Here is a 23,334-nt window from a genome sequence, read left to right on the forward strand (position 1 = left end):
ACATGGTTTGATCAAACCATAACACAAAGTGGACCATGTCTAAAAGCCAATTCATACACCCAATCAAAATATCAGAGTACAAATCCCAGTGAAGCTCGTAAATGCGGAAACCGGAGAGTGTGTGTGTGACATGCTGCTACCGTGCCGACTCCTTTCCCCTAGCTGAGGAGGTACCTGAAACCAAAACTGAAAACCGTAAGCACAAAGCTTAGTGAGTTCCCCCATCGTACCACATACCATACAAACACATAACATACTTACTGTCAGGCTATTCTGGGGTGCCTGACTACCCGGTACGGCCATTCTGGGGTGCCGTCCTACCCGTGTCAAGCCATTCTGGGGTGCTGACTACCCATGTCAAGCCATTATGGGGTGCTGACTACCCATGTCAAGCCATTCTGGGGTGCTGACTACCCATCGGTCCTAACAACCGATCTTCGGGGACTAGTCCCCTCTTACTACCTTTATCTCATATAACATAACAAGCCAGCATGCAATCATATCATCACGTACTGTCAGACATATCTGGGGTGTCCGACCTACCCTTCGGTCCTAACAACCGAACTCTACAACTATCACATATACATATCATGCCAGCATACAACATATCAGGTAGTAGCAAACCTAGATGATATCACAAAGACAATCATCTAACATACAACTCCTACTGGTGGGCCGGCATTGTGGCCGTAGACCCACCGCTACTGGAAGGTAACTCACCTCGAAGTAGCTGCTGATTTGATCGGGAACTGACTGCCTACTGCTGCTGCTGCTGCTCCGGAAATCCTCCGGCTGCAATTCCCACAACATACTCAATCAAACACTGCTCACTGACCTTTGGGTAAAATGACCATTTTACCCCTGACCATGCCCTAAGTCAAAGTCAGAGTCAACTTTCAGTTGACCCGACTCGCCGAGTTGGCTTTCCAACTCGCCGAGTCACCACCCAAACGATTGTCCTGGATCCCGTTCCTACTCGTCGAGTTAGGCGACGACTCGACGAGTTCTCCTTCTAAACTGATATTCAAGTCCTTCATCCTACTCGCCGAGTTGTATGAACAACTCGTCGAGTTCATCTTCATCTGATGAACACCTATGCTGCGAGTTGTATGAACAACTCGTCGAGTTCATCTTCATCCGATGAACACCTATGCTGCGACTCGCCGAGTTGTACGAACAACTCACCGAGTCTGTTCTTGATCTAAGGAGATTGCCTTGAACTCGCCGAGTCAGGGCATTGACTCGCCGAGTACCTCCATAGATGAGTTCAGCTTCCGACTCACTGAGTCACACCCCGTGACTCACTGCTCACTCGACACTACGAAAAGGGGACAAACTCGGAGACTCGCGAACAGACTCGCCAAGTCACATGAACGACTCGCCGAGTCGTTGCCATGCACCCACTAAATACACAGATTTGCTCGATTCCAGTCCATGCCATTCACAGATCTGGACTTCTAGGACACGAATCACACGTAAAGTTTCCAACTTTACGTGTGGATATTCACCAATATGGATTTTAGGGCTCAAAATGCCTCAAAAGGGTAGATCTAGGGTGAACAAGCAACATGGGGCCATAAAGCTAACAGATCTGAGCTCCTGGAGCTCAATCTTGCCTAGATCCAGAGGCCAAACATCTTATTACGACATATAATGCACATACAAGCTTGGGGATTTGTCCAAGAAAGACCTAATTGAAGTATTAAGCATAAAATCATGGGGAAAATGGGCTATACCTCAAAGGAACTGCTGGAAGAACACAATAATGCCTGGATGGCTTCCCTTCTTCTGGATCTACTTCCTTCCTCCTTCAAAACCTTCAAAAGCACAAAACAAAGCTTCAATTCTTCAAAGAACAAGCATAAACGAGGGTTGGGAGCTCTGGGGAGAGAATGGGGGCTGGCCTGGAGCGGAGGTGTTGCTTAAATAGGGTGCAAACCCCTGAAACTTAGGGTTTCATCCAACAGCTGTGACTCGCCGAGTCCAGGATATGGACTCGCTGAGTCGACAACTTAAACGTGTCCCGGGTCCCGCATCTACTCGGCGAGTCGGACTTGTGACTCGCCGAGTCCAAGGCTAAAAGAAGAGAAATACTCAAATAAGATTTACGTACCAGGAACCGGGTGCTACATAAGGACTTAGGTTTCTAGATCTTGACTTATTGTGATGTCTTAATTGATAAAGTAAAGTTAAGTGTTTAATCTTTTAAGCTGTTTTGGCCTATTGCCACATCGCAACTAGTTGAGGACCACATGCGGTAAGGGTTGAAACTCGACTACTATGTCTTTTAGCCATTACAGTGTGGATATGGAGTTGGCCATGGCACGGTGACTCGATCGTTGACTTTAATCATTGACTGTTGACTTTTGTCCAAGTTTACTTGTAACATCCGGTTTACCAAGTATATTGTGTTAATTATTTAATTTAAGGATTTTGGAGGGACTTGACGAGTTGGTGCCTCAACTCGTCGAGTAAGGTCGCGGCTTGGTGATATGGATAATAAAAGGACTCGACGAGTCAGAGCGATGACCCGCCGAGTTAGCACTGTTGGCAGAAACTCTAAATCTCTCAGGCTTGGGCCTATTTAAAGGCACTTAAGGCCTCCTATTGCGGATACCCTTCAGAGGAGAGAACTCTAAACGATTCCTGAGTGCTTTGGGCAAGAAAGAGAGCCATGTTGAGCTTTTTGGTGGGTGTCTTGCAAAGAAGAGGAAGGTTTCAAGCCAAAGGGGGCAGTGGAGGTTGTAGATCCGCGATTTGCAACCAAGGAGCATCAGTTGGAGGTATCAATTCGGACCCCTTTCTTCCCTATTTGAGTAGATCTTTCTTTTGTGGATTAGGGTTTGTATTACCTTCTTGGCGGGGTTTTGAATGCATCAAACCCCTCTTATGATCTGATAGCATAGATCTGGACCTTGGAGGGTCCAGAGGGTCTGAAAGTGGAAAGACTCGACGAGTTGTAGAGGGTGTGACCCAGTAGTCTTGGCCAATGTTGACTCGTCGAGTTGGGACTCAACTCAGTGAGCTGAGCGGACCCTAGGAAGATCATGGAGACTTCGAGGGGACTCGGCGAGTCACAGGTGTGCACTCGGCGAGTCAGGTCAACATGGAATGTTGACCCAAGTTGACTTCGGTGGACTTCATGAGTGGACCAATAAGGGGGCAGGTGGGGTCAAGGGGGGGTAAAATGGTCTTTCACCCATCTTGAGGGTCAAAAGATGAAAAGAGGATTTAAAGTGTAAAGAGTAATAATGCGGATAATTATTGAGATGCTTGTCTTACGTGTTAGGTGGAGGCTAGTCCAAGATTTCCGAGTGCTTGTCGGTTACCTGCTAACCGAGGTGAGTCTTCTCACTATACGTTACCTAGAGTGGTATTTATGTGTGACCGGAAGGTCGTATGTACTTACTTGAGTTATGCATCTTGTCTATGTGATATTATGCCATGAGTTATTAGACTGGACTGGAAGGTCCAACGATTTATGAGGCCAGAAGGCTCAACCAAATCGGATCGGTAGGTCCAACGATATATGAGGTCAGAAGGCTCAACCAGACCGAACCAGAGGGTCTAACGAGCTAGACCGGACCTAAGGGTCCAACAAGCTGCAGGACCGGAAGGTCATCATGGGTAGGACTAGAAGGTCTACCAGAGTTGTGGAGTCGGAAGGTCCACTGAGACACATTGATTGGAAGGTCTCGTGGAGCCATAGCCTCGAGTGGCTAGTTATATGTATGTGGTATTTTGGGGAACTCACTAAGCTTCGTGCTTACCGTGTTATGTGTTTCAGGTTTTCTCAGGATCGCAGGACGATACCGACTTGATTGTACACACCAGAGAAAGAATTATGTTTCGAGGATCCTGGATTATTGACTGATTAAACCCGGAGTTATGTTATGTAACTAAATAAATGATGTTTTATGAAACGTGTTATGAAGACTATATGATTTAAAATGTAAAATTTGTTTTGAAAATTCACGTCGTTACATTACTTTTGGTCAACTTGAGGGTTCTAGGTTATAGACTGAGGTTGACCTCTAATTGATGTTTAGCTGGTTCGTAGTACCAACCTGTACTTCTCTGTGAGTTGTGGTATTTTTCTGCTCAACTATGAGGTGAGTTTCCTCACTGTACTGTATATTGCAATATGTGTCTTAGGGTGCTAGGATGTGCGTTAACACGGTATCGCGGGCATATTAAGTAAATAAAACTTCATTGTTGGTTGCACTAATAATATAACACAAGGAAGCAGTGTCAAATCATCAGGGACATAACCTAATGGTCAATGTTTTTTTGCATCAGGCACATTCTAGTCAAGAAACAAAAAAATAATAATATTAAAGAGGGTTTTTAAATTAAACTAAAAACTAAAAGTTGCAGTGAAAAAAAATAAACGAAAATCAATAATAAAAGCGATCTCAGCTTTGCTACGACTTTCCTAATCATGCAATCAGTTCAGATCTGGTTATTCGAGACGCGTTCTATCTAAGTTGGTACTGAGAAAAACTAACAAACTCTAGTATAATCTCTTTTACCTAAATTGTATTAACCAAAACAAGCTCTTCAGTTAACCCTAACTTTTTACTGTTCAATTAAACAAGATATAAATTAAATTGTAAAAGTTGCATTAAATTTTGATTAAAATTCTCCACAATATCCAATACGTCTCACAAGCTTGGAAAGTCAGTGTGTGCACACGTCTTAGAGATGAAGTCACACATTGATAGGTTAAAGATGTTGGGAGTCGTTGTTTGTGAGAAGCTGGCTGTTGACTGGGTTCTTCAGTTGCTTCCTGACTCATATAGTGAGTTCGTAAGAGATTATTGTATGATAAACCACGACATGACCCTCATCGATCTCACCTATTTGCTTGTTGTTGCTGAATCAGCAGTGATTTGGTGCACCGGAGAAGAAAAGTTGATTTGTCGGATCTGCCTTCCAAACCTCCGTGGACACAGGCAATGGCAACCAAAGGCATGCCATGATCGAAAAGTTTGATCATAAGAGAAAGGCAAAGTCTGAAGTAGTTCCGTGTGCTGTTCCAAAATAGTCAATTTGCGTTTATTGCCAAGAGAAAGGGAATTGGAGACGAAGCTGCCCTGTCTACCTGAGAGATCTGAGAGATGGGAGAGTCAAGACGTATGGCTCTGCTTCAGGTAAAATCCATTAACTAACTCTATAAGTTCCTATTTTTTTTATTCTTGATACATTATGTGATAATATTACATATTTTCATGTTTTGTAGAATCAAAGAAAATAGAGGAAGCTTAAACGAAAAAGTAAGCTGAGTCTGATCGCGAAGAAATGGATTTCGATCACATGATTCGATGATTGGATTTTTGGAGCTGCTACTTTTAGAGTTATGATAGATTGCTAAGAAATGTAATAACATAGTTTTTCATTTGAGTTGCGTTGAAAGGATAAATTTTTCCACAATAACAAGATTAAGTGTAATTCTGAATCATTGAAAAGTTTCAATGAATGACAGAACGAATAAGTAGAATCAATGAAGGCAGAAAGATGAAAAATTTCTCCAATCTAAGAAAAAGGGAGAGTACTTTTGTATCGTGTTGGATCACCTTGGTATTAAGGTTGGACGAATTCTACGGGAAACCCATAAACAATTCGTCAAAGGGCTATTATAGAAGGTGTCCATGGGCTGCTTAAGGCTTAAGCAGTCATATTAGGGTTTCCACCTAAAACCCTAGCAGCCACAAGTATAAATAGATCTATTGCCTTGTGAAAATCGGTCCAATGCTTTAAGAAACCCTAGAAGGCCGATTTCATCCTCTCTCCCACTTCATCCTTTGCATAGAGTGTTTGTGACTCCATTAGAGGTGCAAAAGTTGGGGCATTACGCTTTTAGAAGTCAAGATCAAGAGGGATTAAACTTGTTATTGCTACATAACAAGAGAGGTAAACATTCTAACCCTTATCATATGTGATTTTCGATATATGTATGCTAGTCATAGGGTTATTGCTTTGGTATTTATAGTTATATGTTCATTATAGAAAACCTAGATCCAAAACAATTAGGGTTGCATGTACACCATATGAATGATGTTATGCTCAAAACCCAACAGTGGTATTAGAGCCTATGTCGTTTTTCTATTGAATAGATGCAAAAGTGAACTGCCAAAGATCAAGAAATCGAAAAACTTGCTGTCTGACTGGCTGACTCGCCGAGTCCATGTATGGACTTAACGAGTTCCATAGTGGACTCGACGAGTTGAGCGACCAAAGGGGGTGAAATAAACCCAATACCGGTTGAAAAAGACCCCATACTCTAACTCCCAAAGAAATCTCTATATCTTCCCAAAAAGGAACCATATTCTTGTTCCTAAATTAAACTCTACCTGTAGTTTCCGAAGGAATCATACTCTTGTTCTGATGGAACCTCTATCTCTACAAAAGAATTGTGGCCTATTGTTTAAGAAGGCAATACGATTTCATATGTATCAACATTTTTTTTATCGTATTTAATATGAGAATATTTTTGTTGATTTCATATCTAAATACAATTGTGTTTGTAACTAAATAATACACTAACATGTATAAATAATGTATGTTGGTTGCTTTTCTTTTTGCAAATCATCTTTGCTAAACATCCATGAAAAATTCTCTCACCAAGTAAACACATATATAGTTAATAATATGTATCATGTAATAATTTTATTTTCACTAAAGAGTGAACGCCGAATGATAAAATATGGTAAGGGGCATCTAAATTACTTTCACATTTAATCGGTGTATTTACTCTATATCCATAGTGTGCCAATCTCTTATCACATTTAAGGCATTCATTATAAACACTTTCTTTATTTGTATTTTTATTTTTGTCAATATGTTATTCCTTTATCAAGATATTATTATACAAGTTAATAGAATCATAACATGACCTTAAGACTTCTGTTAAAAACGCTTAAAACAATAAGTCTATAATTTTCGGTTACAAACATGTTTTTGACCATAGTGACTTATGAGTTAATTATCTCGTAGACGACTAACTTGTTAATGACATATAAATATTCGTTGTAAAGCTAACTTAAATACCTACATAACCTATGTTTTTTCTTCAAAATCCATCTAGTATAGCTCAAGTTATGCTTAATTGAATCAAACATAGAAACACACCATGGCTACCATTTTACTCAAAATTCTCATTACAACTTGATCCCAATCTTTCCATCCATCTTGGTTTTGTAGCCATTGATTTATATATAATTGGACGGATCCTATCTAAACAGACGCTATCCGTGTGGTAGGTACATCAACCAATCAGATATCACCGTTTGGACATGACCTCAATAACGTCATATTATTTAAATCTCCGACATCTTCCTCATCCTTCCATACCTGCAATTTTCGATAAACGATCAAAACCCTAACCCTAGTCAATGGCAACCGAAGAACCAATTGTAGCGACGGAGCCCACCGAGGTGGAGCCAGAGGTAGCCGATGCTGCTACGGAGGAGAATCCCCCGGTTGTAGCAGATGCGAAGGAAACAAAAGCTAAGAAAGCTAAGAAACCATCAGCTTCGAGAAAGCCAAGGAAGCCCTCTCAGCATCCTACTTACTTCGAGGTATTTTGGATTACGTTTGTTTGATTTTCTGAAATGTGCTATTCGATTCCACTTAACTTATCTGATTTTGTTGTTTGATTGACTGTGCAGATGATTAAGGAAGCCATTGTTACGTTGAAGGAGAGGAGTGGTTCGAGTACGATTGCGATTGCGAAGTTCATTGAACAGAAGCATAAGAATCTTCCCGCGACTTTTAAGAAAACATTGACTGTTCAGCTGAAGAAGTTTGTTGCCAGCGGCAAACTTGTTAAGGTAAAGGCCTCTTACAAGCTACCTTCGTCAAAAGCTTCCACGGGTTCTGCTCCGGCGAAAAAGAAGGCGGCAGGAAAACCAGCAGCGAAGAAAGCGCCGGCTAAGAAAAAGCCAGCTGCTGCTTCGAAGTCTAAAGCTCCTGCTAAGCCCAAAGGAAAAGGGAAAGCTAAGCCTGCTGCCAAGGCTAAGCCGGCTGCCAAGGCGAAACCGGCCGCCAAAGCTAAGCCCGCTCCCAAGGCTAAGGCCGCTGCTCCAGCGAAGACAAAGTCAGCTGCGAAGCCTAAGGCTGCAACAAAGCCGGCAGCTAAGGTTGCGAAGACATCGACTAGAACGACACCGGGAAAGAAAGCAGCAGCTCCCAAGCCGGCGGCGAAGAAAGCTCCTGTGAAGAAGGCGCCTGCTAAGAAGGCAGCAGCAACGAAGAAAGCTGGGGCGACCACAAGGAAAACAAAGAAGTGAGTGATAGTGATGGATCTCAATAATTGAATCTGTTGTTCGTAGGGATTTAGCTGTAAAGTTTTTGAATGTTGGAGGTTTGGGTGTATTTAGATTCATTGTCATACCCAGTGAAATTTTACAGAGTTTGGATGTTAATGTCGATTTCTCAGTTGAATTGGTCACTAGCAATTTAATCATCACAGTATTTTCTCTCTTGTTGATGGTTGAAAGATTGGTTGTTGTTTTTGTTCAGATGGAATGGTAATTCTATAATTCAGATTATTCAAAGTTTATATATGATCGATTATTGCAAATTGCTATGGTTGTCTGGTTTCTATTTTATATGGATGGAGATTGTCATATCTTTTACCGTTTTGTGCGACGGAGGTCTTAGTGGTGTAGGCGGCGCGTGTTGGAAACCGACGTGGCTGTATAAATAGAAGATCGTGTGTTATGACAGGTATTTGAAGAAAGCGACAAATGTGAGGTCAGGTAAAGGTATCTTTACGCGCGTGTGCGGCACTGCCACTTTAAATGCACATATATCATTTAATTAAAGTTTGTTATGGTGATTGGTGAATGTGAGTGGTAACACGTATGTCATGCATAGAAGTTGTTGGGGATTTGAAAATTTTAGTTCCCGCTCGATGACTGTTTTTATATGTATTATTATTATTATTATTATTATTATTATTATTTTTTTTCGTGTTTGTTCTCCCGTGAATTCCTTGACATATTTGAAGGTGAGATTATTATTCCAATAACTTTGTTATTATTATGTTTCCTGTTACATTGAATATAAATTATTAGTTATACTGTAGATACTTATCCTCTATTTATTTTTGTATTGCAACTTAAATCTAGTTGTTGTTTAGTTTCCTGAAATATCATCACACATCTTTAATTCAACAGTTTGAGATGAAATTGAATTTTTAAATGAATTTTTTTCCCACCAATCGAATAAAATAAATTCTTTCAGAATTTTGATGAAATTAATTGATTAATTCAAATTTTTGATGAAAATATAAGATTACCATATTAACCTCTACCATCATCAAGACCAACCCACCAAGACCATCATCACCATCGCCGCCACCACCACCACCACGGCCACTACCGCACCACCATTCACCACCACCGTCATCACCACCGCTACCACCGCCACTAACACCACCATCACCTGTTGCCATTGTCACTGCTACCCGCAACCATTGCCATCACTAGCCACCATTGCCGCCACCACCACCACCAATACCGCCTCCGCCACCATCACTGCCACCTGTTACAACCACCCACAACCATCACCAACCACCATATATAACGTATAAAACAATGTAAAGTTAAGAAAAAGTAAGGAAAAATATGTGATTTTAATTTTTACATCATCCGGTTCCATTTCATTCCAACCAAAGAAATATTGAATTGGATTCCAATTTCATTTACTGTCTACCAAACTATTAGACAGTTAATATTAGTATAGGGTTTAGATTGTCACATGCTTATTATATATACTTATCCCTCTGCACATACACACGATTTTTGAATGAATCTCAATTCAATTAAAGTTACAAGTCTGATTTGGTATCAGAGCGGGGGAAACATACAACTCCTCTAGGGTTACAACCCTACCCTTGCCGATTCTTCATCAGTTGACACAAATTGATCATCAAAAACATTAAATCAATCCTCAGCAAGAAATCGATCTCAATGGGCATCATCACCGTCTTCTCCACAACTGAGAAAACATCATACAATTCTCATAAGTTTCCTTTTACTCTCTCTTCTATTAATTATGGTTTTTGGAAAATAATGATCGAACCTTTTCTTGTTACCAATAATCTTTTTGGCTATATTGATGGAACCATTCCATGTCCCAACCCTACTATACCACCAACAGAGAAAGCCACCACAACGGAACCTCAGCCGAATCCTTCCTATACAACATGTATAACTAATGATGCCCATGTTCGCATGCTCCTCCTATCTACCATCTCTGAAGCATCTTACCCCCATGCCCAAGGCACAACCTCAAAGGACCTTTGGCTCTCGTTACAGAGAGCCTATGCTCCTTAAACTTCTTCTAGAGAATACACCCTTAAAACCCAACTTCTGAAGCTTGATATGAAATCTAATGAAACCGCCTCTGTTTATCTCCTGCGCGCTTAAGAATATTCAGATGCTCTAGCGAACATTGGCGAACCAGTCAAGGAAAAAGACCTTGTTATGTTAGTTATCTATGGTCTTCGTGAGGAATACAATGGTCTAAAATCCACACTGCTAGCTCACCAAGCTCCCACCACCTTTCAAGAACTTCATGGTCTTCTTGCTGACCATGACTTTATGGTCAAGAAAAACCCACCCACTGTTGCACCTGCTCAAGCTTTTACTACTACTGCCACCGGTCCCTCTACCCTATTAGCGCCACATCACATACTGATCCCATACAAGCTCTACAATAACTTGCTTCTCAGCTGGGTCTTCAACTTAACCCGACTCCCCCATTATCTCCTCTGGCCTTTTATACTAACCGGCCTCCTTCCTCTCGGGGTCGTGGGTCCAACAACCGTCATGGCCGAGGAAACTCGAACCAACAAACAGTCGGTAATCGAAGCCAATTCTCCTGGGAATCCAATCAAAACATAGTTTATGGTACCTGTAACAGATGCGGTGTTGGCCATATTCCTTCCCAGTGCCCTAACCGTGATCCTAACACCATTCGCCCACGCCAACAGCCTTCTGCTAATTTTGCAGAAAATCGCTCACAGACAACCACCTGACTCACCGACATATGATCAAACAACCATATATCTCATGATTTATCCTCTCTTGACAATCACATGCCTTACTTTGGTGAGGATGCTCTTCACGTTGGCAACGATACAAGATTACTTATTCTTCATATTGGCTCTACTCGTTTTTATTCACCTAAGAAAACTTTTTCTCTATTTAATATTCTTCATGTTCCTGAAATCCAAAAGAATGTTCTTTCAGTTCAAAATTTTTGCCTAGACAATGACGTTTTCTTTGAATTTCACTCGTCTTTTTTGTTGTGAAAGACAATACTACCAAAACTTTCCCTCCTCACGGGTCCAAGCAACAATGGTCTCTACTCCATTCGTCTTCCATCACTTCAACGTCTTACTAAAGTTGCTTTCACTACTCTTATAGCATCCTCCGACATTTGGCATCAACGGTTGGGACATCCTCACCCACAACTTTTAAATTTTATGTTTTCTAAGTATTGTCTTCCCGTTTCTAGTAAAGGTTCAAATTCTTTTTGTAATTCATGTCACGTTGGGAAATCATCTAAACTTCATTTGTCACCTTCCACATTTAATAGTAAACATTTTTTAGATCTTGTTGAGTGTGATGTTTGGGGTCCGACACCTGTGACCCCGTCTGATGGCCACAATTATTTTTTATTATGTGTTGATGATTTCTCTCGCTTTATGTGGATTTTCCCTCTTAAACGCAAATATGATGTTTATGATGTGTTCAAACTATTTATTACCGTTGTTGAACGCTAGTTCTCTACCAAACTTAAATTTGTTCAAACTAACTGGGGGGGGGGGGGGGGGGAGTTTCACAAACTGTCTCAATTCTTTACCTCTATAACATCCCAAAAATCAGGTATGCTTTATGGATCCTAATCTTTGGGCGATTGTTAATTTTGGTCCCTAAAAGAATAAGATTAAATGACGGGTACACGGGGCGTACTTGTGTGTACGCTCAGCGTACTTGTGCGCATATGGATCGCGGAGGATTGCCTAGTACGCGGGGCGTACCCGACCCAGTCATGAAACCCTAATCTTTTGAGAGCCACCTATTTAAAGACCATTATGTCCTCTTTTATGGCCACCATTTCCAAAGACTTAACCCCCAAAACCCTAAATCTCGTTTATATAGCAAGAGAGTGACTTGGAGGTTGGCCTGGCAATGGAGCGGGTTTTGACCCTGATCCGACCCAAACCCTTAACAATTATACGGCTTTGGAGCATTGTTTTGGATCCGTTTATCCGTTAACGACCTATACCCGCTAACCCTTTTATTAAAAAGGTCGGGTATGGATCATCACTAATCCGCTCCATTTAAAACCCGCCCCATATAAATTTTTTGAATTATACATTTATATTTTATAGTGTCTAAATTTTACTTTAAATTTCAATCACATGTCCAAAGAGAAAAGGCCATACACTAAACTTCTAGACTTCCAGTCTTCTCCCAAGAATCATGATGTCATTTCATTTATATTTCATCATGTAATCACCAATTTCATTTATAAATCAATAAATTCATTTATCAACTGGAAGAAAGTTTGTAATTGTTATTCTCTAGCAATGCAATCGAGGGTCAAAAACCAATTGGAAGTAACTACAATAATGATTTTAATTCCAATCGAAATTCTTCGAGTTCATAACGTGTTTTCTAAATCAACATTTGTTTTATTTAACAAATGTGATTTTATGATTTAAGTAAAATGTGTTTGATTATTCAAAAAACCTATGGGTTACGGGGTGGGTTTGGATATATGCTGATTCGGTGGATAAGGGTATGAGTTTTATTATTCAAAACCCTGCGGGTTATGGAGCGGGTTTGGATCAGGTTTTGGAATTTGTTAAAAGGGTTTGGATCAAGGTCGATTCGCTCCAGACCCGCCCCATTGCCAGGTCTACTTGGAGGGCTTGTTGGTGCATTCTTGGACTTTTGAGTGAAGAGAAAGCTTTGGAAAGAAGAGGAGTTAGAGCTCAAGCTTTCGGATCCGAGATCAGCAGTGGGAAACACATCTTTTGGAGGTAAAAAGCTCCAAGCTTTCTCTCTTTTCTGTTTGTGTTTTGTAAGGGGATGTTTAGGGTTTTTGTCCCCCAAGTTGATAACTTTATGTGTTAATGAGCTACTAGAACCCGAGATCTGTCCCAAGTTACCTCATTAGGGGTTGCTATGTCATAAAAATCCAGTCTTGGTCACTAAGGGCCGACCATGCTTGAGTTATGTGCTTTAAAATGTTGGAAATGGAATGATTTGGGTGTTGGTGACTTTTACGACCATGCAAAGGCTTAAAGTCACCGACTTTATGGATTAAGAGGCTTAGGGACAGTCAGATCTGAAAGTTGGACGTGTGTCTTAACCGTTTAAGACCCAATATCAAAAGGAGTATGAAACTGGGATTTACGCGGGGCGTAATCCTAGTACGCGCAACGTAGGGGGTCGCGTTCCCTGATTCCGTGAAGTTGCCGGGTACGTCCAACGTACAAATTTGGTACGCGCAATGTAACCCGAAGGGTTGACTTTTGTTGACTTTTAGGGTTTAGTCAATGTTTGGATCTTGGAGCCATGAGAGGGGTACAATGGTCTTTTACCCTTCTGAGAGAACTTAGAGAGGGATTAGTCTCGCCTTTGAGAGTTGTATTGATTAGAGTAATTATTCCATGTGATTAGGCGGAGGCTAGACCAGTATTATCGAGTACGAGATTTATTGAGTTACCCGAGGTGAGTCTTCTCACTATACTGTACCTGGAATGGTACCTATGTGTGATCGGAAGGTCTTATATGCTATGATATGTATGTGCTGTATGCTGTTATATGATATGTATGTTATGAATGATAAGGACCGGAAAGTCAAGATGATATGGACCGGAAGGTCAGGAGGTTACGGACCGGAAGGTCGATACGGGTAGGACCGGAAGACCTACCAGGATTTCAGGACGGAAGTCCCCCGAGACACTTGGACCGGAAGGTCCCACAGAGTTATGGCCTTGAGTGGCGTATGTGTTATATGTGGTATTTTGGGGAACTCACCAAGCATTTATGCTTACAGTTGTTGTGTTATGTGTTTCAGGTACTAGCGAGGATCGCGGGAAGGCGCCAGCATGATCCGTACACACTCGTGGAGTTTTATGTCTTGAGATTCTGGGATATGTTTTGTTATGATAACATTGGATACATTATGTTTTGATATTATCTTGTGAATAAAAGTATGTTTTAAAAATGAAAATTTGTTTCGAAAATTTATGTTGTTACAACCTCACTTGGCATCATTCATCGTCTCTCATGCCCTCATACAAGTGAACAAAATGACTTGGTTGAGAGGCGTCACCGCCATGTCATTGAAACTGATTTGATTCTTCTTGCTAAATCGGGTGTTCCAAAAACCTATTGGCATTTTGCCTTTGACACTGCGGTTTATCTCATTAACCGTATGCCATCCCATACCATATCTCGTATCTCACCTTTTGAGTCCATATTTAAGTGCCGAACTAATTTCTCCTTTCTAAAGGTCTTTGGGTGCCAATGTTTTCCTCATCTACGACCTTACAATCAACACAAGATAGATTTTAGGTCTACTCCATGTGTCTTCTTCGGGTATAGCTCCTAGCTCCTCACACCACGGGTATCGGTGCCTTGACTCCACTTCTGGCAGGTTGTATATCTCCAGTCATGTTCGTTTTCACGAACAATACTTTCCATTTCTGGCTCATGTATCTACGCCAACTTCACCCTCTCCTTCCGACCCATATGTCTCGACCTACCCATTACCCATTATTCCTGAAACCTCACCACCAGCTACTACACAACCAACTCATCCATCCTCACAACCCTCCCCCCACCTACCACCGTGTAACATCCGGGATTTCAGGTATATTAATTAATCTTTTTATTTTGAGTTTTGAGAAGGGACTCGGCGAGTTGGTGCATAGACTCGCCGAGTTAGGACGCGGGTTCTCATCCGAATTGATGCTCGGACTCGGCGAGTCGACTTAGTGGACTCGGCGAGTCTGCGACGTTTAATGAAACCCTAATTTCTCGGGTTTGCGGCCTATTTAAAGGGCCTTATGGCCGTCATTTGCGCTCATTAGTCCCCAAAGTGAAACCCTAGATCAATTGAGTGATTCAAGTGAGGGAAGAAGCCATTGTTGATTCTTAGAGTTATTGTCTAGCAAGGGAAGAGAAGATCTAGCCAAGAGGAAGCAAGAGAGGGGTGGATTCTTGAAGAGCTAAGGTCCAGGACATCACATCTGAGGTACCATTCGAATCCTTCTTTGTTATTGTGATGTTCATATAGATTTAGGGTTTTTGAACCCATTTGTGGCTAGATCTAGCATCATTAAGGTCCCTTGGCGAGTTATGGCTCTGAATCTAGACCCATAGAGGTCCAAAGCACCTCCTTGCCCAAGCGTGCATCCATGGAGGTTTTAGATTGGGATCTATGTATTTGAGGCTAAACCTCCATTAATGAGATATATGATGCTTAATGAGCACCAAGACTCGGACTTTACGTGGTTAATAAGTTTAAGGGGAATGGATCTATGAATCACTAAAGTGGATCTGACCTTAGAAGGTCGTTTGAGGTTGTGCATGGAGTGCACTCGCCGAGTCCAATCCCAGACTCGGCGAGTTGGTGCGGGTTGTTCAGAGACTTCGGACCAGGGACTGTGTAACCGAGTCGGGTGAGTGACTCGGTGAGTTGGAAGAGATTCAGAGGGAATCAGGTTCCTATAGGGACTCGGCGAGTCCACGCCAGACTCGGCGAGTCGGGTTGACCGTTGACCAGTAGTGACTGGTTTGACTTAGTGGTATTAGTCAGTCAGAGTCAAGTAGTATTAAGTAAAGATGCACCTGTGTTGTAGGAGGACGACATCTCGGGAGATCGAGCACTAGTGGTTGAGAGTTTTACGAGTTAGCGAGACACGCGAGGTGAGTCTTCTCACTATACGTTACCTTGAGTGGTATTATGAGTTGACCAGAGGGTCTTATGTGTTATGTATGAGATTGTGTGCTATTTATGAGATTGTATGCTATGTGTTATTGTATGCTGTATGACTATATAGACCGGACCGGAGGGTCCAACGATTCAGATCGGGCCAGAGGGCCCAATGAGCTATGACTGGACCAGAGGGTCCGACGAGCTGCGGGACTGGAAGGTCCCGTTGAGACATCTTGACCAGAGGGTCGGGTTAGCCTCGAGTGGCGTATTTGTAGTATGTGGTATTTTGGGGAACTCACTAAGCATTTATGCTTACAGTTGTTATGTTTGATGTCTCAGGTACCAGCGAGGACCGTGGGAAGGCGACGGCTTGACACGTTCACACACACTGATGGAGATTTTTATATCAGAGATCTTGGGATTTGTTTTGAAAACAGAATTGATTATGGATTTTGATTTGTGATGTGATACATTATGTGATTTTGGAAAAATGAAAAATTGCTTTGAAAATTTACGGTGTTACAAGTTGGTATCAGAGCCTTGGTTTGAGGGATTCGGATGCACCTTCGGGCGTATTTGAACTCAAACCGAGGATTTGAGGAATTTTCAAATAAAACTAAAATTTTCTAAAAAGAAAAAGAGGTTTTTGGAAACGAGCAGAGTGGAAGGTGTGTACGGTCAGCCAACGCCCGAACGGTGAATCCCTAAAATACCTTTACATTATATGTTATGAGTTATGAGATATTATGTGGTGCATGTTAGAGAGGCTAGGTATTCCTATTAGGACTAGAGTGGGCCTGAGTTGTGATGCCTTAGCTTAGGAGATCGCTGCTGCTAGGAGACACTTTGAGAGAGTGAGTAGGTAGTAGTGAGGAGCTCAGGGGAGGGCTATTGAGAGTAGCCAGTGCATAGCGAGAGTAGAGTGTTTTCGATTTGGGATCCTAGGAGGAGGACTTGGGTTGTATATCGATTCGGTGTGGACGATAGTATTGGGCCCGTACTATCGAAGACACCAGATTGGTACGCAGTCCAAGTAAGAATCCTTGGGAGTACCAGGAGAGAGGATGTTTGAGTTATCGAGTGTGAGTATGCTCGAGAGTATTCCTGACATTTCTTGTGTTGTATTTCAGAGGTTGATCATGGTTGGGACACGCCATAACCCCGAGAGCAGTGGGGTGAGCGATGAGGAGATCCGTCGGATCATCCATGAGGAGGTGGCCGCTGCCATCAGAGCCGAGATTCCGGAGATGTTTGGGTCTATTAAGACCACACTGATCGAGACATTTGACGAGCGATACGCTGCTTTGACTGATGCTGCTGTTGCTGCAGCCACCGCAGCTATTGCGGCTGCGAGACCCCAGGGTGGTGATTCGTTGCTGTACCGAGAGTTCAGCAACACAAAACCACCGGAGTTCGATGGTACACAGGATCCGATCGCCGCTATGAGGTGGATCTCAGACATAGAGGGGTGTTTCTATACGTGCTCATGTCCGGAGCACTTGAGGGTGCGATTCGCACTCAACCAGCTTCGCTTGGGGGCGAAGGACTGGTGGAAATTTGTGACCGCGAGCTATTCTACAGCTGAGCTGACTGCAGTGACCTGGGAGAGGTTTACTGCGATGTTTCGTGACGAGTATGTTCCCCAAGTGGAGAGGGAATATTTAGCTCAGGAGTTTCTGACCCTCAAGCAGGGGACCGAGTCGGTGACAGTGATTACGAGGATGTTTCATGAGCGGGCGCTGTTTTGCCCGGAGTCGGTGTCCACTGAGCAGGCTCGCATGAGCCGTTATCTGAGCATCTTGAGGAGGGACATCCGTGAGTTCGTGGCAAACTCGACTTATCGGACGTTTGCCGAGCTCCAGGCAAATGCCAGGAAGAGGGAGATCGAGCTTGAGACACAGGCGAGGGAGGAGACTGAGTTGCAGAAGGGTGATCGGCGACCGGCACAGTCGCAGCCGGCCGCCAAGCGGGCAAAGCCCGCTGATTTGAGGACAGGCAATTCGAGGGGCCGCACTTGTGGGAAGTGCGGCAAAAGCCATGACGGGCCATGCAAGACTGGGGTATGCTACAAATGCGGGAAGGAAGGACATTTTACGAGGGACTGTCCGAAGGGGTTCTCGGTTTGCTTCCATTGCAACCAGACCGACCATCGGAAGGCCGAGTGCCCCCAGCTTCAGAGATCAGCGCAGGGATCTGCACCTGTGGTTCGAGCTACCGAGACCCGGCCAGTGAAGGCCGAAGCACCGAAGGCTAAGGGGAGAGCCTTCCAGCTGACTGCGGAGGAGGTCCGCGCAGCACCTGACGTCGTGGCGGGTATGTTATCTTTATCTATTTTATGTTGAGTTTATGCTATTGTAATTGTTATATGTTGTGCGTAGGTACTTTTCTTGTGAGTTCTGTACCTGCATTGGTTTTATTCGACTCGGGTGCGAGTCGGTCTTTCATATCTTTAGCTTTTAGTCGGCGCATTAGTATTCCGAGAGAGGCGTTGAGTCGACCTCTGCGGGTTTCCATAGCAGATGAGCGTGAGGTATGTGCTACCGAGGTGATACGTGGATGCGTGCTGGAGATCTTCGGGGTGGAGTTCCCGATTGATCTGATTCCGATTGCTATGGGGGATGTTTGTGTCATAGTAGGTATGGATTGGTTGAGCCGTTTCGGGGCTATCATAGATTGCGAGCGTCAGTTGGTGACGATCCGAGATCCTAGTGGGGGAGTGCTGACAGTTTATGGCGAGGGGACTCGTGGTGGTTCGGTATTCTGTTCGGCTGCCAGAGCGAGGCGGAGTTTGCAGCAGGGCTGCAAGGGATTCGTGGCCTATGTGACGGATGTACGAGAGGCCGTTGGGAGGCCAAGTTCAGTGGACGATGTACCGATAGTGCGTGAGTTCCGGGACGTGTTCCCCGAGGAGTTGCTGGGCGTACCTCCCGAGAGGCAAGTGGAGTTTCGTATCGATTTGATTCCCGGGGATGTGCCTATCGCTAAGGCGCCATATCGGCTGGCACCGCCAGAGATGCAGGAGTTATCCTCACAGCTACAAGAGCTGTTGGGAAAAGGGTTCAGCCGTCCCAGTAGCTCTCCCTGGGGAGCACCGATCCTTTTTGTCAAGAAAAAGGATGGTTCACACCGGATGTGCATTGATTACCGGGATTTGAACAAGTTGACTGTCAAGAACCGTTATCCGTTGCCGAGGATCGATGATCTATTCGATCAGTTGCAGGGGGCGTCGTGGTTCTCCAAGATTGACTTGAGATCGGGATATCACCAGATGAGAGTTTGGGATGAGGATATCCCGAAGACGGCGTTTAGGACTCGTTACGGGCATTACGAGTTCGTGGTGATGCCATTCGGGGTCACCCATGCACCAGCGGCATTCATGGATCTCATGAACAGGGTGTGTAGGCCGATGTTGGATCGTTCAGTCATTGTATTCATTGATGATATCCTGGTGTATTCGTGGACCAGAGAGCAGCATGAGGAGCATTTGAGGGAGCTCCTCGGGGTTCTGAGGTCGGAGAGGCTATTCGCCAAATTCTCCAAGTGCGATTTTTGGTTACGGGAGGTCCAGTTCTTAGGGCATATCGTTAACCAGAATGGGATATTGGTTGACCCGGCCAAGATCGAGGCCGTGATGAGTTGAGAAGTGCCGAGGTCGCCTGCGGAGATCCGGAGTTTCTTGGGGCTGGCAGGCTACTATCGGAGATTTATCAGGGACTTCTCCAAAATTGCTGTGCCACTTACCAAGTTAACCCAGAAGGGTGTTACTTTCTCATGGGGTCCGGAGCAGCAGACCTCATTTGAGACTCTTCGCCAGAGATTGTGCGAAGCTCCCGTGCTTGCATTGCCGGAAGGGATGGAGGATTTTGTGGTGTACTGTGATGCATCGATATCGAGGTTGGGAGCGGTGTTGATGCAGAGAGGGCATGTGATCGCGTATGCATCGAGGCAGTTAAAGCCTCATGAGACGAGATATCCCACCCATGATCTGGAGTTGGGGGCTGTGGTGTTCGCCCTTAAGATCTGGCGTCACTATCTGTATGGGGTTCGGTGTACGATATACACGGACCACAAGAGTTTGAAGTACCTGATGGATCAGCCAAATCTGAATATGCGGCAGAGGAGATGGTTGGATGTGGTAAAGGATTATGATTGCGAGATCCTGTACCACCCGGGCAAGGCTAATGTGGTAGCCGACGCCCTGAGTCGTAGGGCAGAGAGTGCCCCATTGCGAGACATCTGTTTGAGGTTGACGGTGACGACTCTGATTTTGGACACCATCCGAGGGGCTCAGGCAGAGGCTGTGATGTGCACAAAAGTACCCACTAATTTTAATATTTATAACCTAACAAACTTAGACTATCTATGCACTTATAGGCAGTGTACCTAGTCAGATTATAGTATAGCTTAGGTAAGTCGGGTGTCGATCACAGGGAACGGTGGATTAATTTAATATATTTGATTATAGGTTACAGGTTACACGAAAATAATAAAATGGTTTAATAAATCAATTAACAACTCTCGATAAACTAACAGGAAAGCACATTTCTTCAGGTACTTGGGTTTAAATAAATTACACCTTAAAACATAGACAATTGCATACACAAATTCATTTATTCAATGTTCACCGATTCCTAAAATGATTAGATTCGCGTTCACTATAACTAATCCTTTAGCAAACAAGTCAATTCAAACAGTGATCAGTTGATTAAACTAACATGCTTCCTAGTGTTCAGTTCGTATCAAGCAAGACTTGTAAATATAGTTAATCAATGTAGACATTTAATCAACCTCTTGTTGATGGTCATCAAACAAGGCTCACACATTAACTTACTTATTCTCAAGTTAATTCTAGTTTCACATTCGTTATTTCTAGTCTTATAATCTCAATGGTCATCAAAAATCATAAGAGACAAGCAAATCAAGCAGATGTTCAAGCAACTCAATTCACTTAACAATTAACAGAAAATAATCATCATTAACACATGAGGATCTTTAAACAAGCTTGGCAAGATAAATTAAACACAAATAAACTATTTAATATAGCAATTAGTCTAATAATCAAAGCTTCATTCAATCATAAACACAAAGTAAAAGGTTTTTACACCTAAATCAGAAACTAAATACAGAAAAGTACCACAATAGAATGCTAAACATGGTCACGTCAGCAAACCATATGATAATCAACATGTATCCGCTCTCCAATCCTTCCGATCTCTGCTCCCGTTAGCTTAACGGCCTTCCGGCCGCCTTCTAGACCCTCAAAACGGCTTAACAGAAGTTAATTGTCGACTAAATTAGGTTAGAAATCGAATCCTCCTCCCTGGTTAGCTAAAAATCGATATTTATAATCTTTGTGGCCGACCTAAGTACGCTGGGCGTACTTAGAATTACGCAGCGCGTACTCAAGATAATCACGCGATCAAGTTTATCCGGTGCAAAGGTGTACGCGGCGCGTACTATTTCCTTACGCGGGGCGTACTCACTTTTTCAGCAACTTTGATTTCTTTTAGCTTCTAAGTCCGGCTTCCGCTTTAGTTTTTTCTTTTGTGGTTCATCGGCAACGAATAGCTGCAAAACATAATTCAAAGCATTATGAGTACTTTTTAGTTCTAAAATAGAATAAATAAGGCCAAAATATTAAGATAAAGTGTATAAAAATATATATGAAAATACACATATCAAAATACCCCACACTTAGCCTTTGCTTGCCCCCAAGCAAATTTGCTTTTATTTTACCAATATCGCACTAAACAATCCATTTAAAACTCAGCCATTATGCCAAGACCTCAACGCGTACATTTGTGTCTAATATTTTCCTAAAGTACCCCCCCATATTTTAAATACTCACAATCTTCATAAACACTCGCCCACTTTTTCCGAACAATGCTCATTTTATGCAACCCTCCGAATCCATCCGCATAAAACCTCCTAACCTCAAGGTATTTTTAGTTGAGCAACCTAAGCATACATATTCAAGAAAATTACAACTTTCCGATACCACTATGGAGCTTTATTTGAATTCTTCATTTCTTTGGCAATTTGATCTTTGATTTTTTTGAATTCAACACCTTATTTGAATTGATTTCTGGTATCTTCAACTTTTTGAATTTCTTCAGAATTTTGATCTTTTGATCTTTACTTTATTTGCTCCAAAATTCTTCAAACTTTTTTCGTAATTCTCTTTTTTTTTTTTTTTTTTTTTTTTTTTTTTTTTTCATGTAACTCACTTTTTTCACTCAAATCCTACATGCTTAAGCAGAGGCGCTCAACCTCAACCTTTATTGGTTAATGATAATAATTTTCCTGGATACATTTCAGGTTTAGGCTGCTAAACATATTGCATTCCTCAAACCAAGCGGAGCTGTGTTTTTGTTCCATGATTTCACTAAAATAAGGGAGGCCACAAATGCACTATAACGTATATTGGCTCAACTAAACATTTGAGTTCTCATCGGATCATTTCATACAATATTAGCAACATTATCACTAGATTTTTCTAAATTAAACTATTATTTCAAGTTTTAAAATTTTTAAATTTTCCAAATTCTAGCAATTTCATTTTTTTCTCTTAATTTTAATTTACTTTTACCGATCCCCTACCCCACACTTATTACAATGCCCTCATTGTATGCTAAAACAAATTAAGAACATAAAAAAAGAGAAAAAGGAACAGACTCCCCTGGATAGTTGCGGCGAGATCGAATGGGGCTGTTACAAGTTGCTTCAAATTTTGCCGAAAAATAAAATCAAGACCGCCATCTTCAAAAATGTGGTGCAAAATATTGCAAATAAATGCAAAGTATAGTAACCATGACGTGGGAAAGTGTCGACCACGTCGTCTCGTCGAGAATGACATCCTCTACTCGCGATGAAAAATCCCCCATGACATAGGAAAATGTCAACCATGTCATGGCAACCGGGACGATACTTCTTCCTCGCGTCGAAATACAACTCTATAGTATGGAAACTGCTCATCCATATCATAAGAGTCAAAACATCGTAACAATGCCAATCTTCAAAACGATTGCTCACGAAATAAATATGCACCCCACACTTATGACAAATCATGGGTCTCGACTATAATCTTCAACTCTCATACCGCTCTCTCTAGCAACAGTCGGACCTAGCTCCTGAACTTACTGCCAGCTTCCTAAGGGCGAAAATTCTGCAGAAATCTAAACAACCAAAGAGCATCAACATGAAAAACAAACTAAATCAAAGTTTAATTACATACCAAATACTAAAAACTAAACTAAACTAAAAATAACACAAAACAAATAAAACAAAATAAAAAGGATCACTCGTCATCTCCATCATCATGTGGCTGTGTCCCAGAAGTAGCGGCCCCATCAAATCGTGACT

At 42.5% G+C, this 23,334-nt stretch overlaps 2 protein-coding genes across 2 annotated transcripts in view; one reads left to right on the top strand and one right to left on the bottom strand.

Annotated features, from left to right (window-relative positions):
• The first annotated feature begins 7,344 nt into the window (after nt 1-7,344).
• On the top strand, nt 7,345-8,426 carry LOC111881232 (histone H1). The gene is made up of 2 exons (XM_023877650.3): nt 7,345-7,580; nt 7,671-8,426. Exons 1-2 carry the CDS (start codon nt 7,395-7,397, stop codon nt 8,289-8,291), a joined length of 807 nt encoding a protein of 268 aa, XP_023733418.1. The 5' UTR covers nt 7,345-7,394; the 3' UTR covers nt 8,292-8,426.
• A 1,042-nt stretch (nt 8,427-9,468) lies between these two features.
• The window catches only part of LOC111881285 (calmodulin calcium-dependent NAD kinase), a gene marked incomplete at its 5' end in the record, with an annotated part of 29,579 nt that continues 15,713 nt past the window's right edge, over nt 9,469-23,334 (bottom strand). Inside the window, one exon of the mRNA XM_052767613.1 lies at nt 9,469-9,549. Coding sequence (XP_052623573.1) covers nt 9,469-9,549 — 81 coding nt within the window. The remainder of the gene's footprint in view (nt 9,550-23,334) is intronic.

Source organism: Lactuca sativa, chromosome 9, assembly GCF_002870075.4.
Source record: "Lactuca sativa cultivar Salinas chromosome 9, Lsat_Salinas_v11, whole genome shotgun sequence".
Taxonomy (NCBI): Eukaryota; Viridiplantae; Streptophyta; class Magnoliopsida; order Asterales; family Asteraceae; genus Lactuca; species Lactuca sativa.

Excerpts from the sequence above, each read along its gene's own strand:
- LOC111881232 (XM_023877650.3), top strand. The coding sequence starts at position 7,395 with ATGGCAACCGAAGAACCAATTGTAGCGACGGAGCCCACCGAGGTGGAG. Across the intron at positions 7,581-7,670 it reads AGCATCCTACTTACTTCGAG|ATGATTAAGGAAGCCATTGT; the intron begins GTATTTTGGATT and ends TTGACTGTGCAG.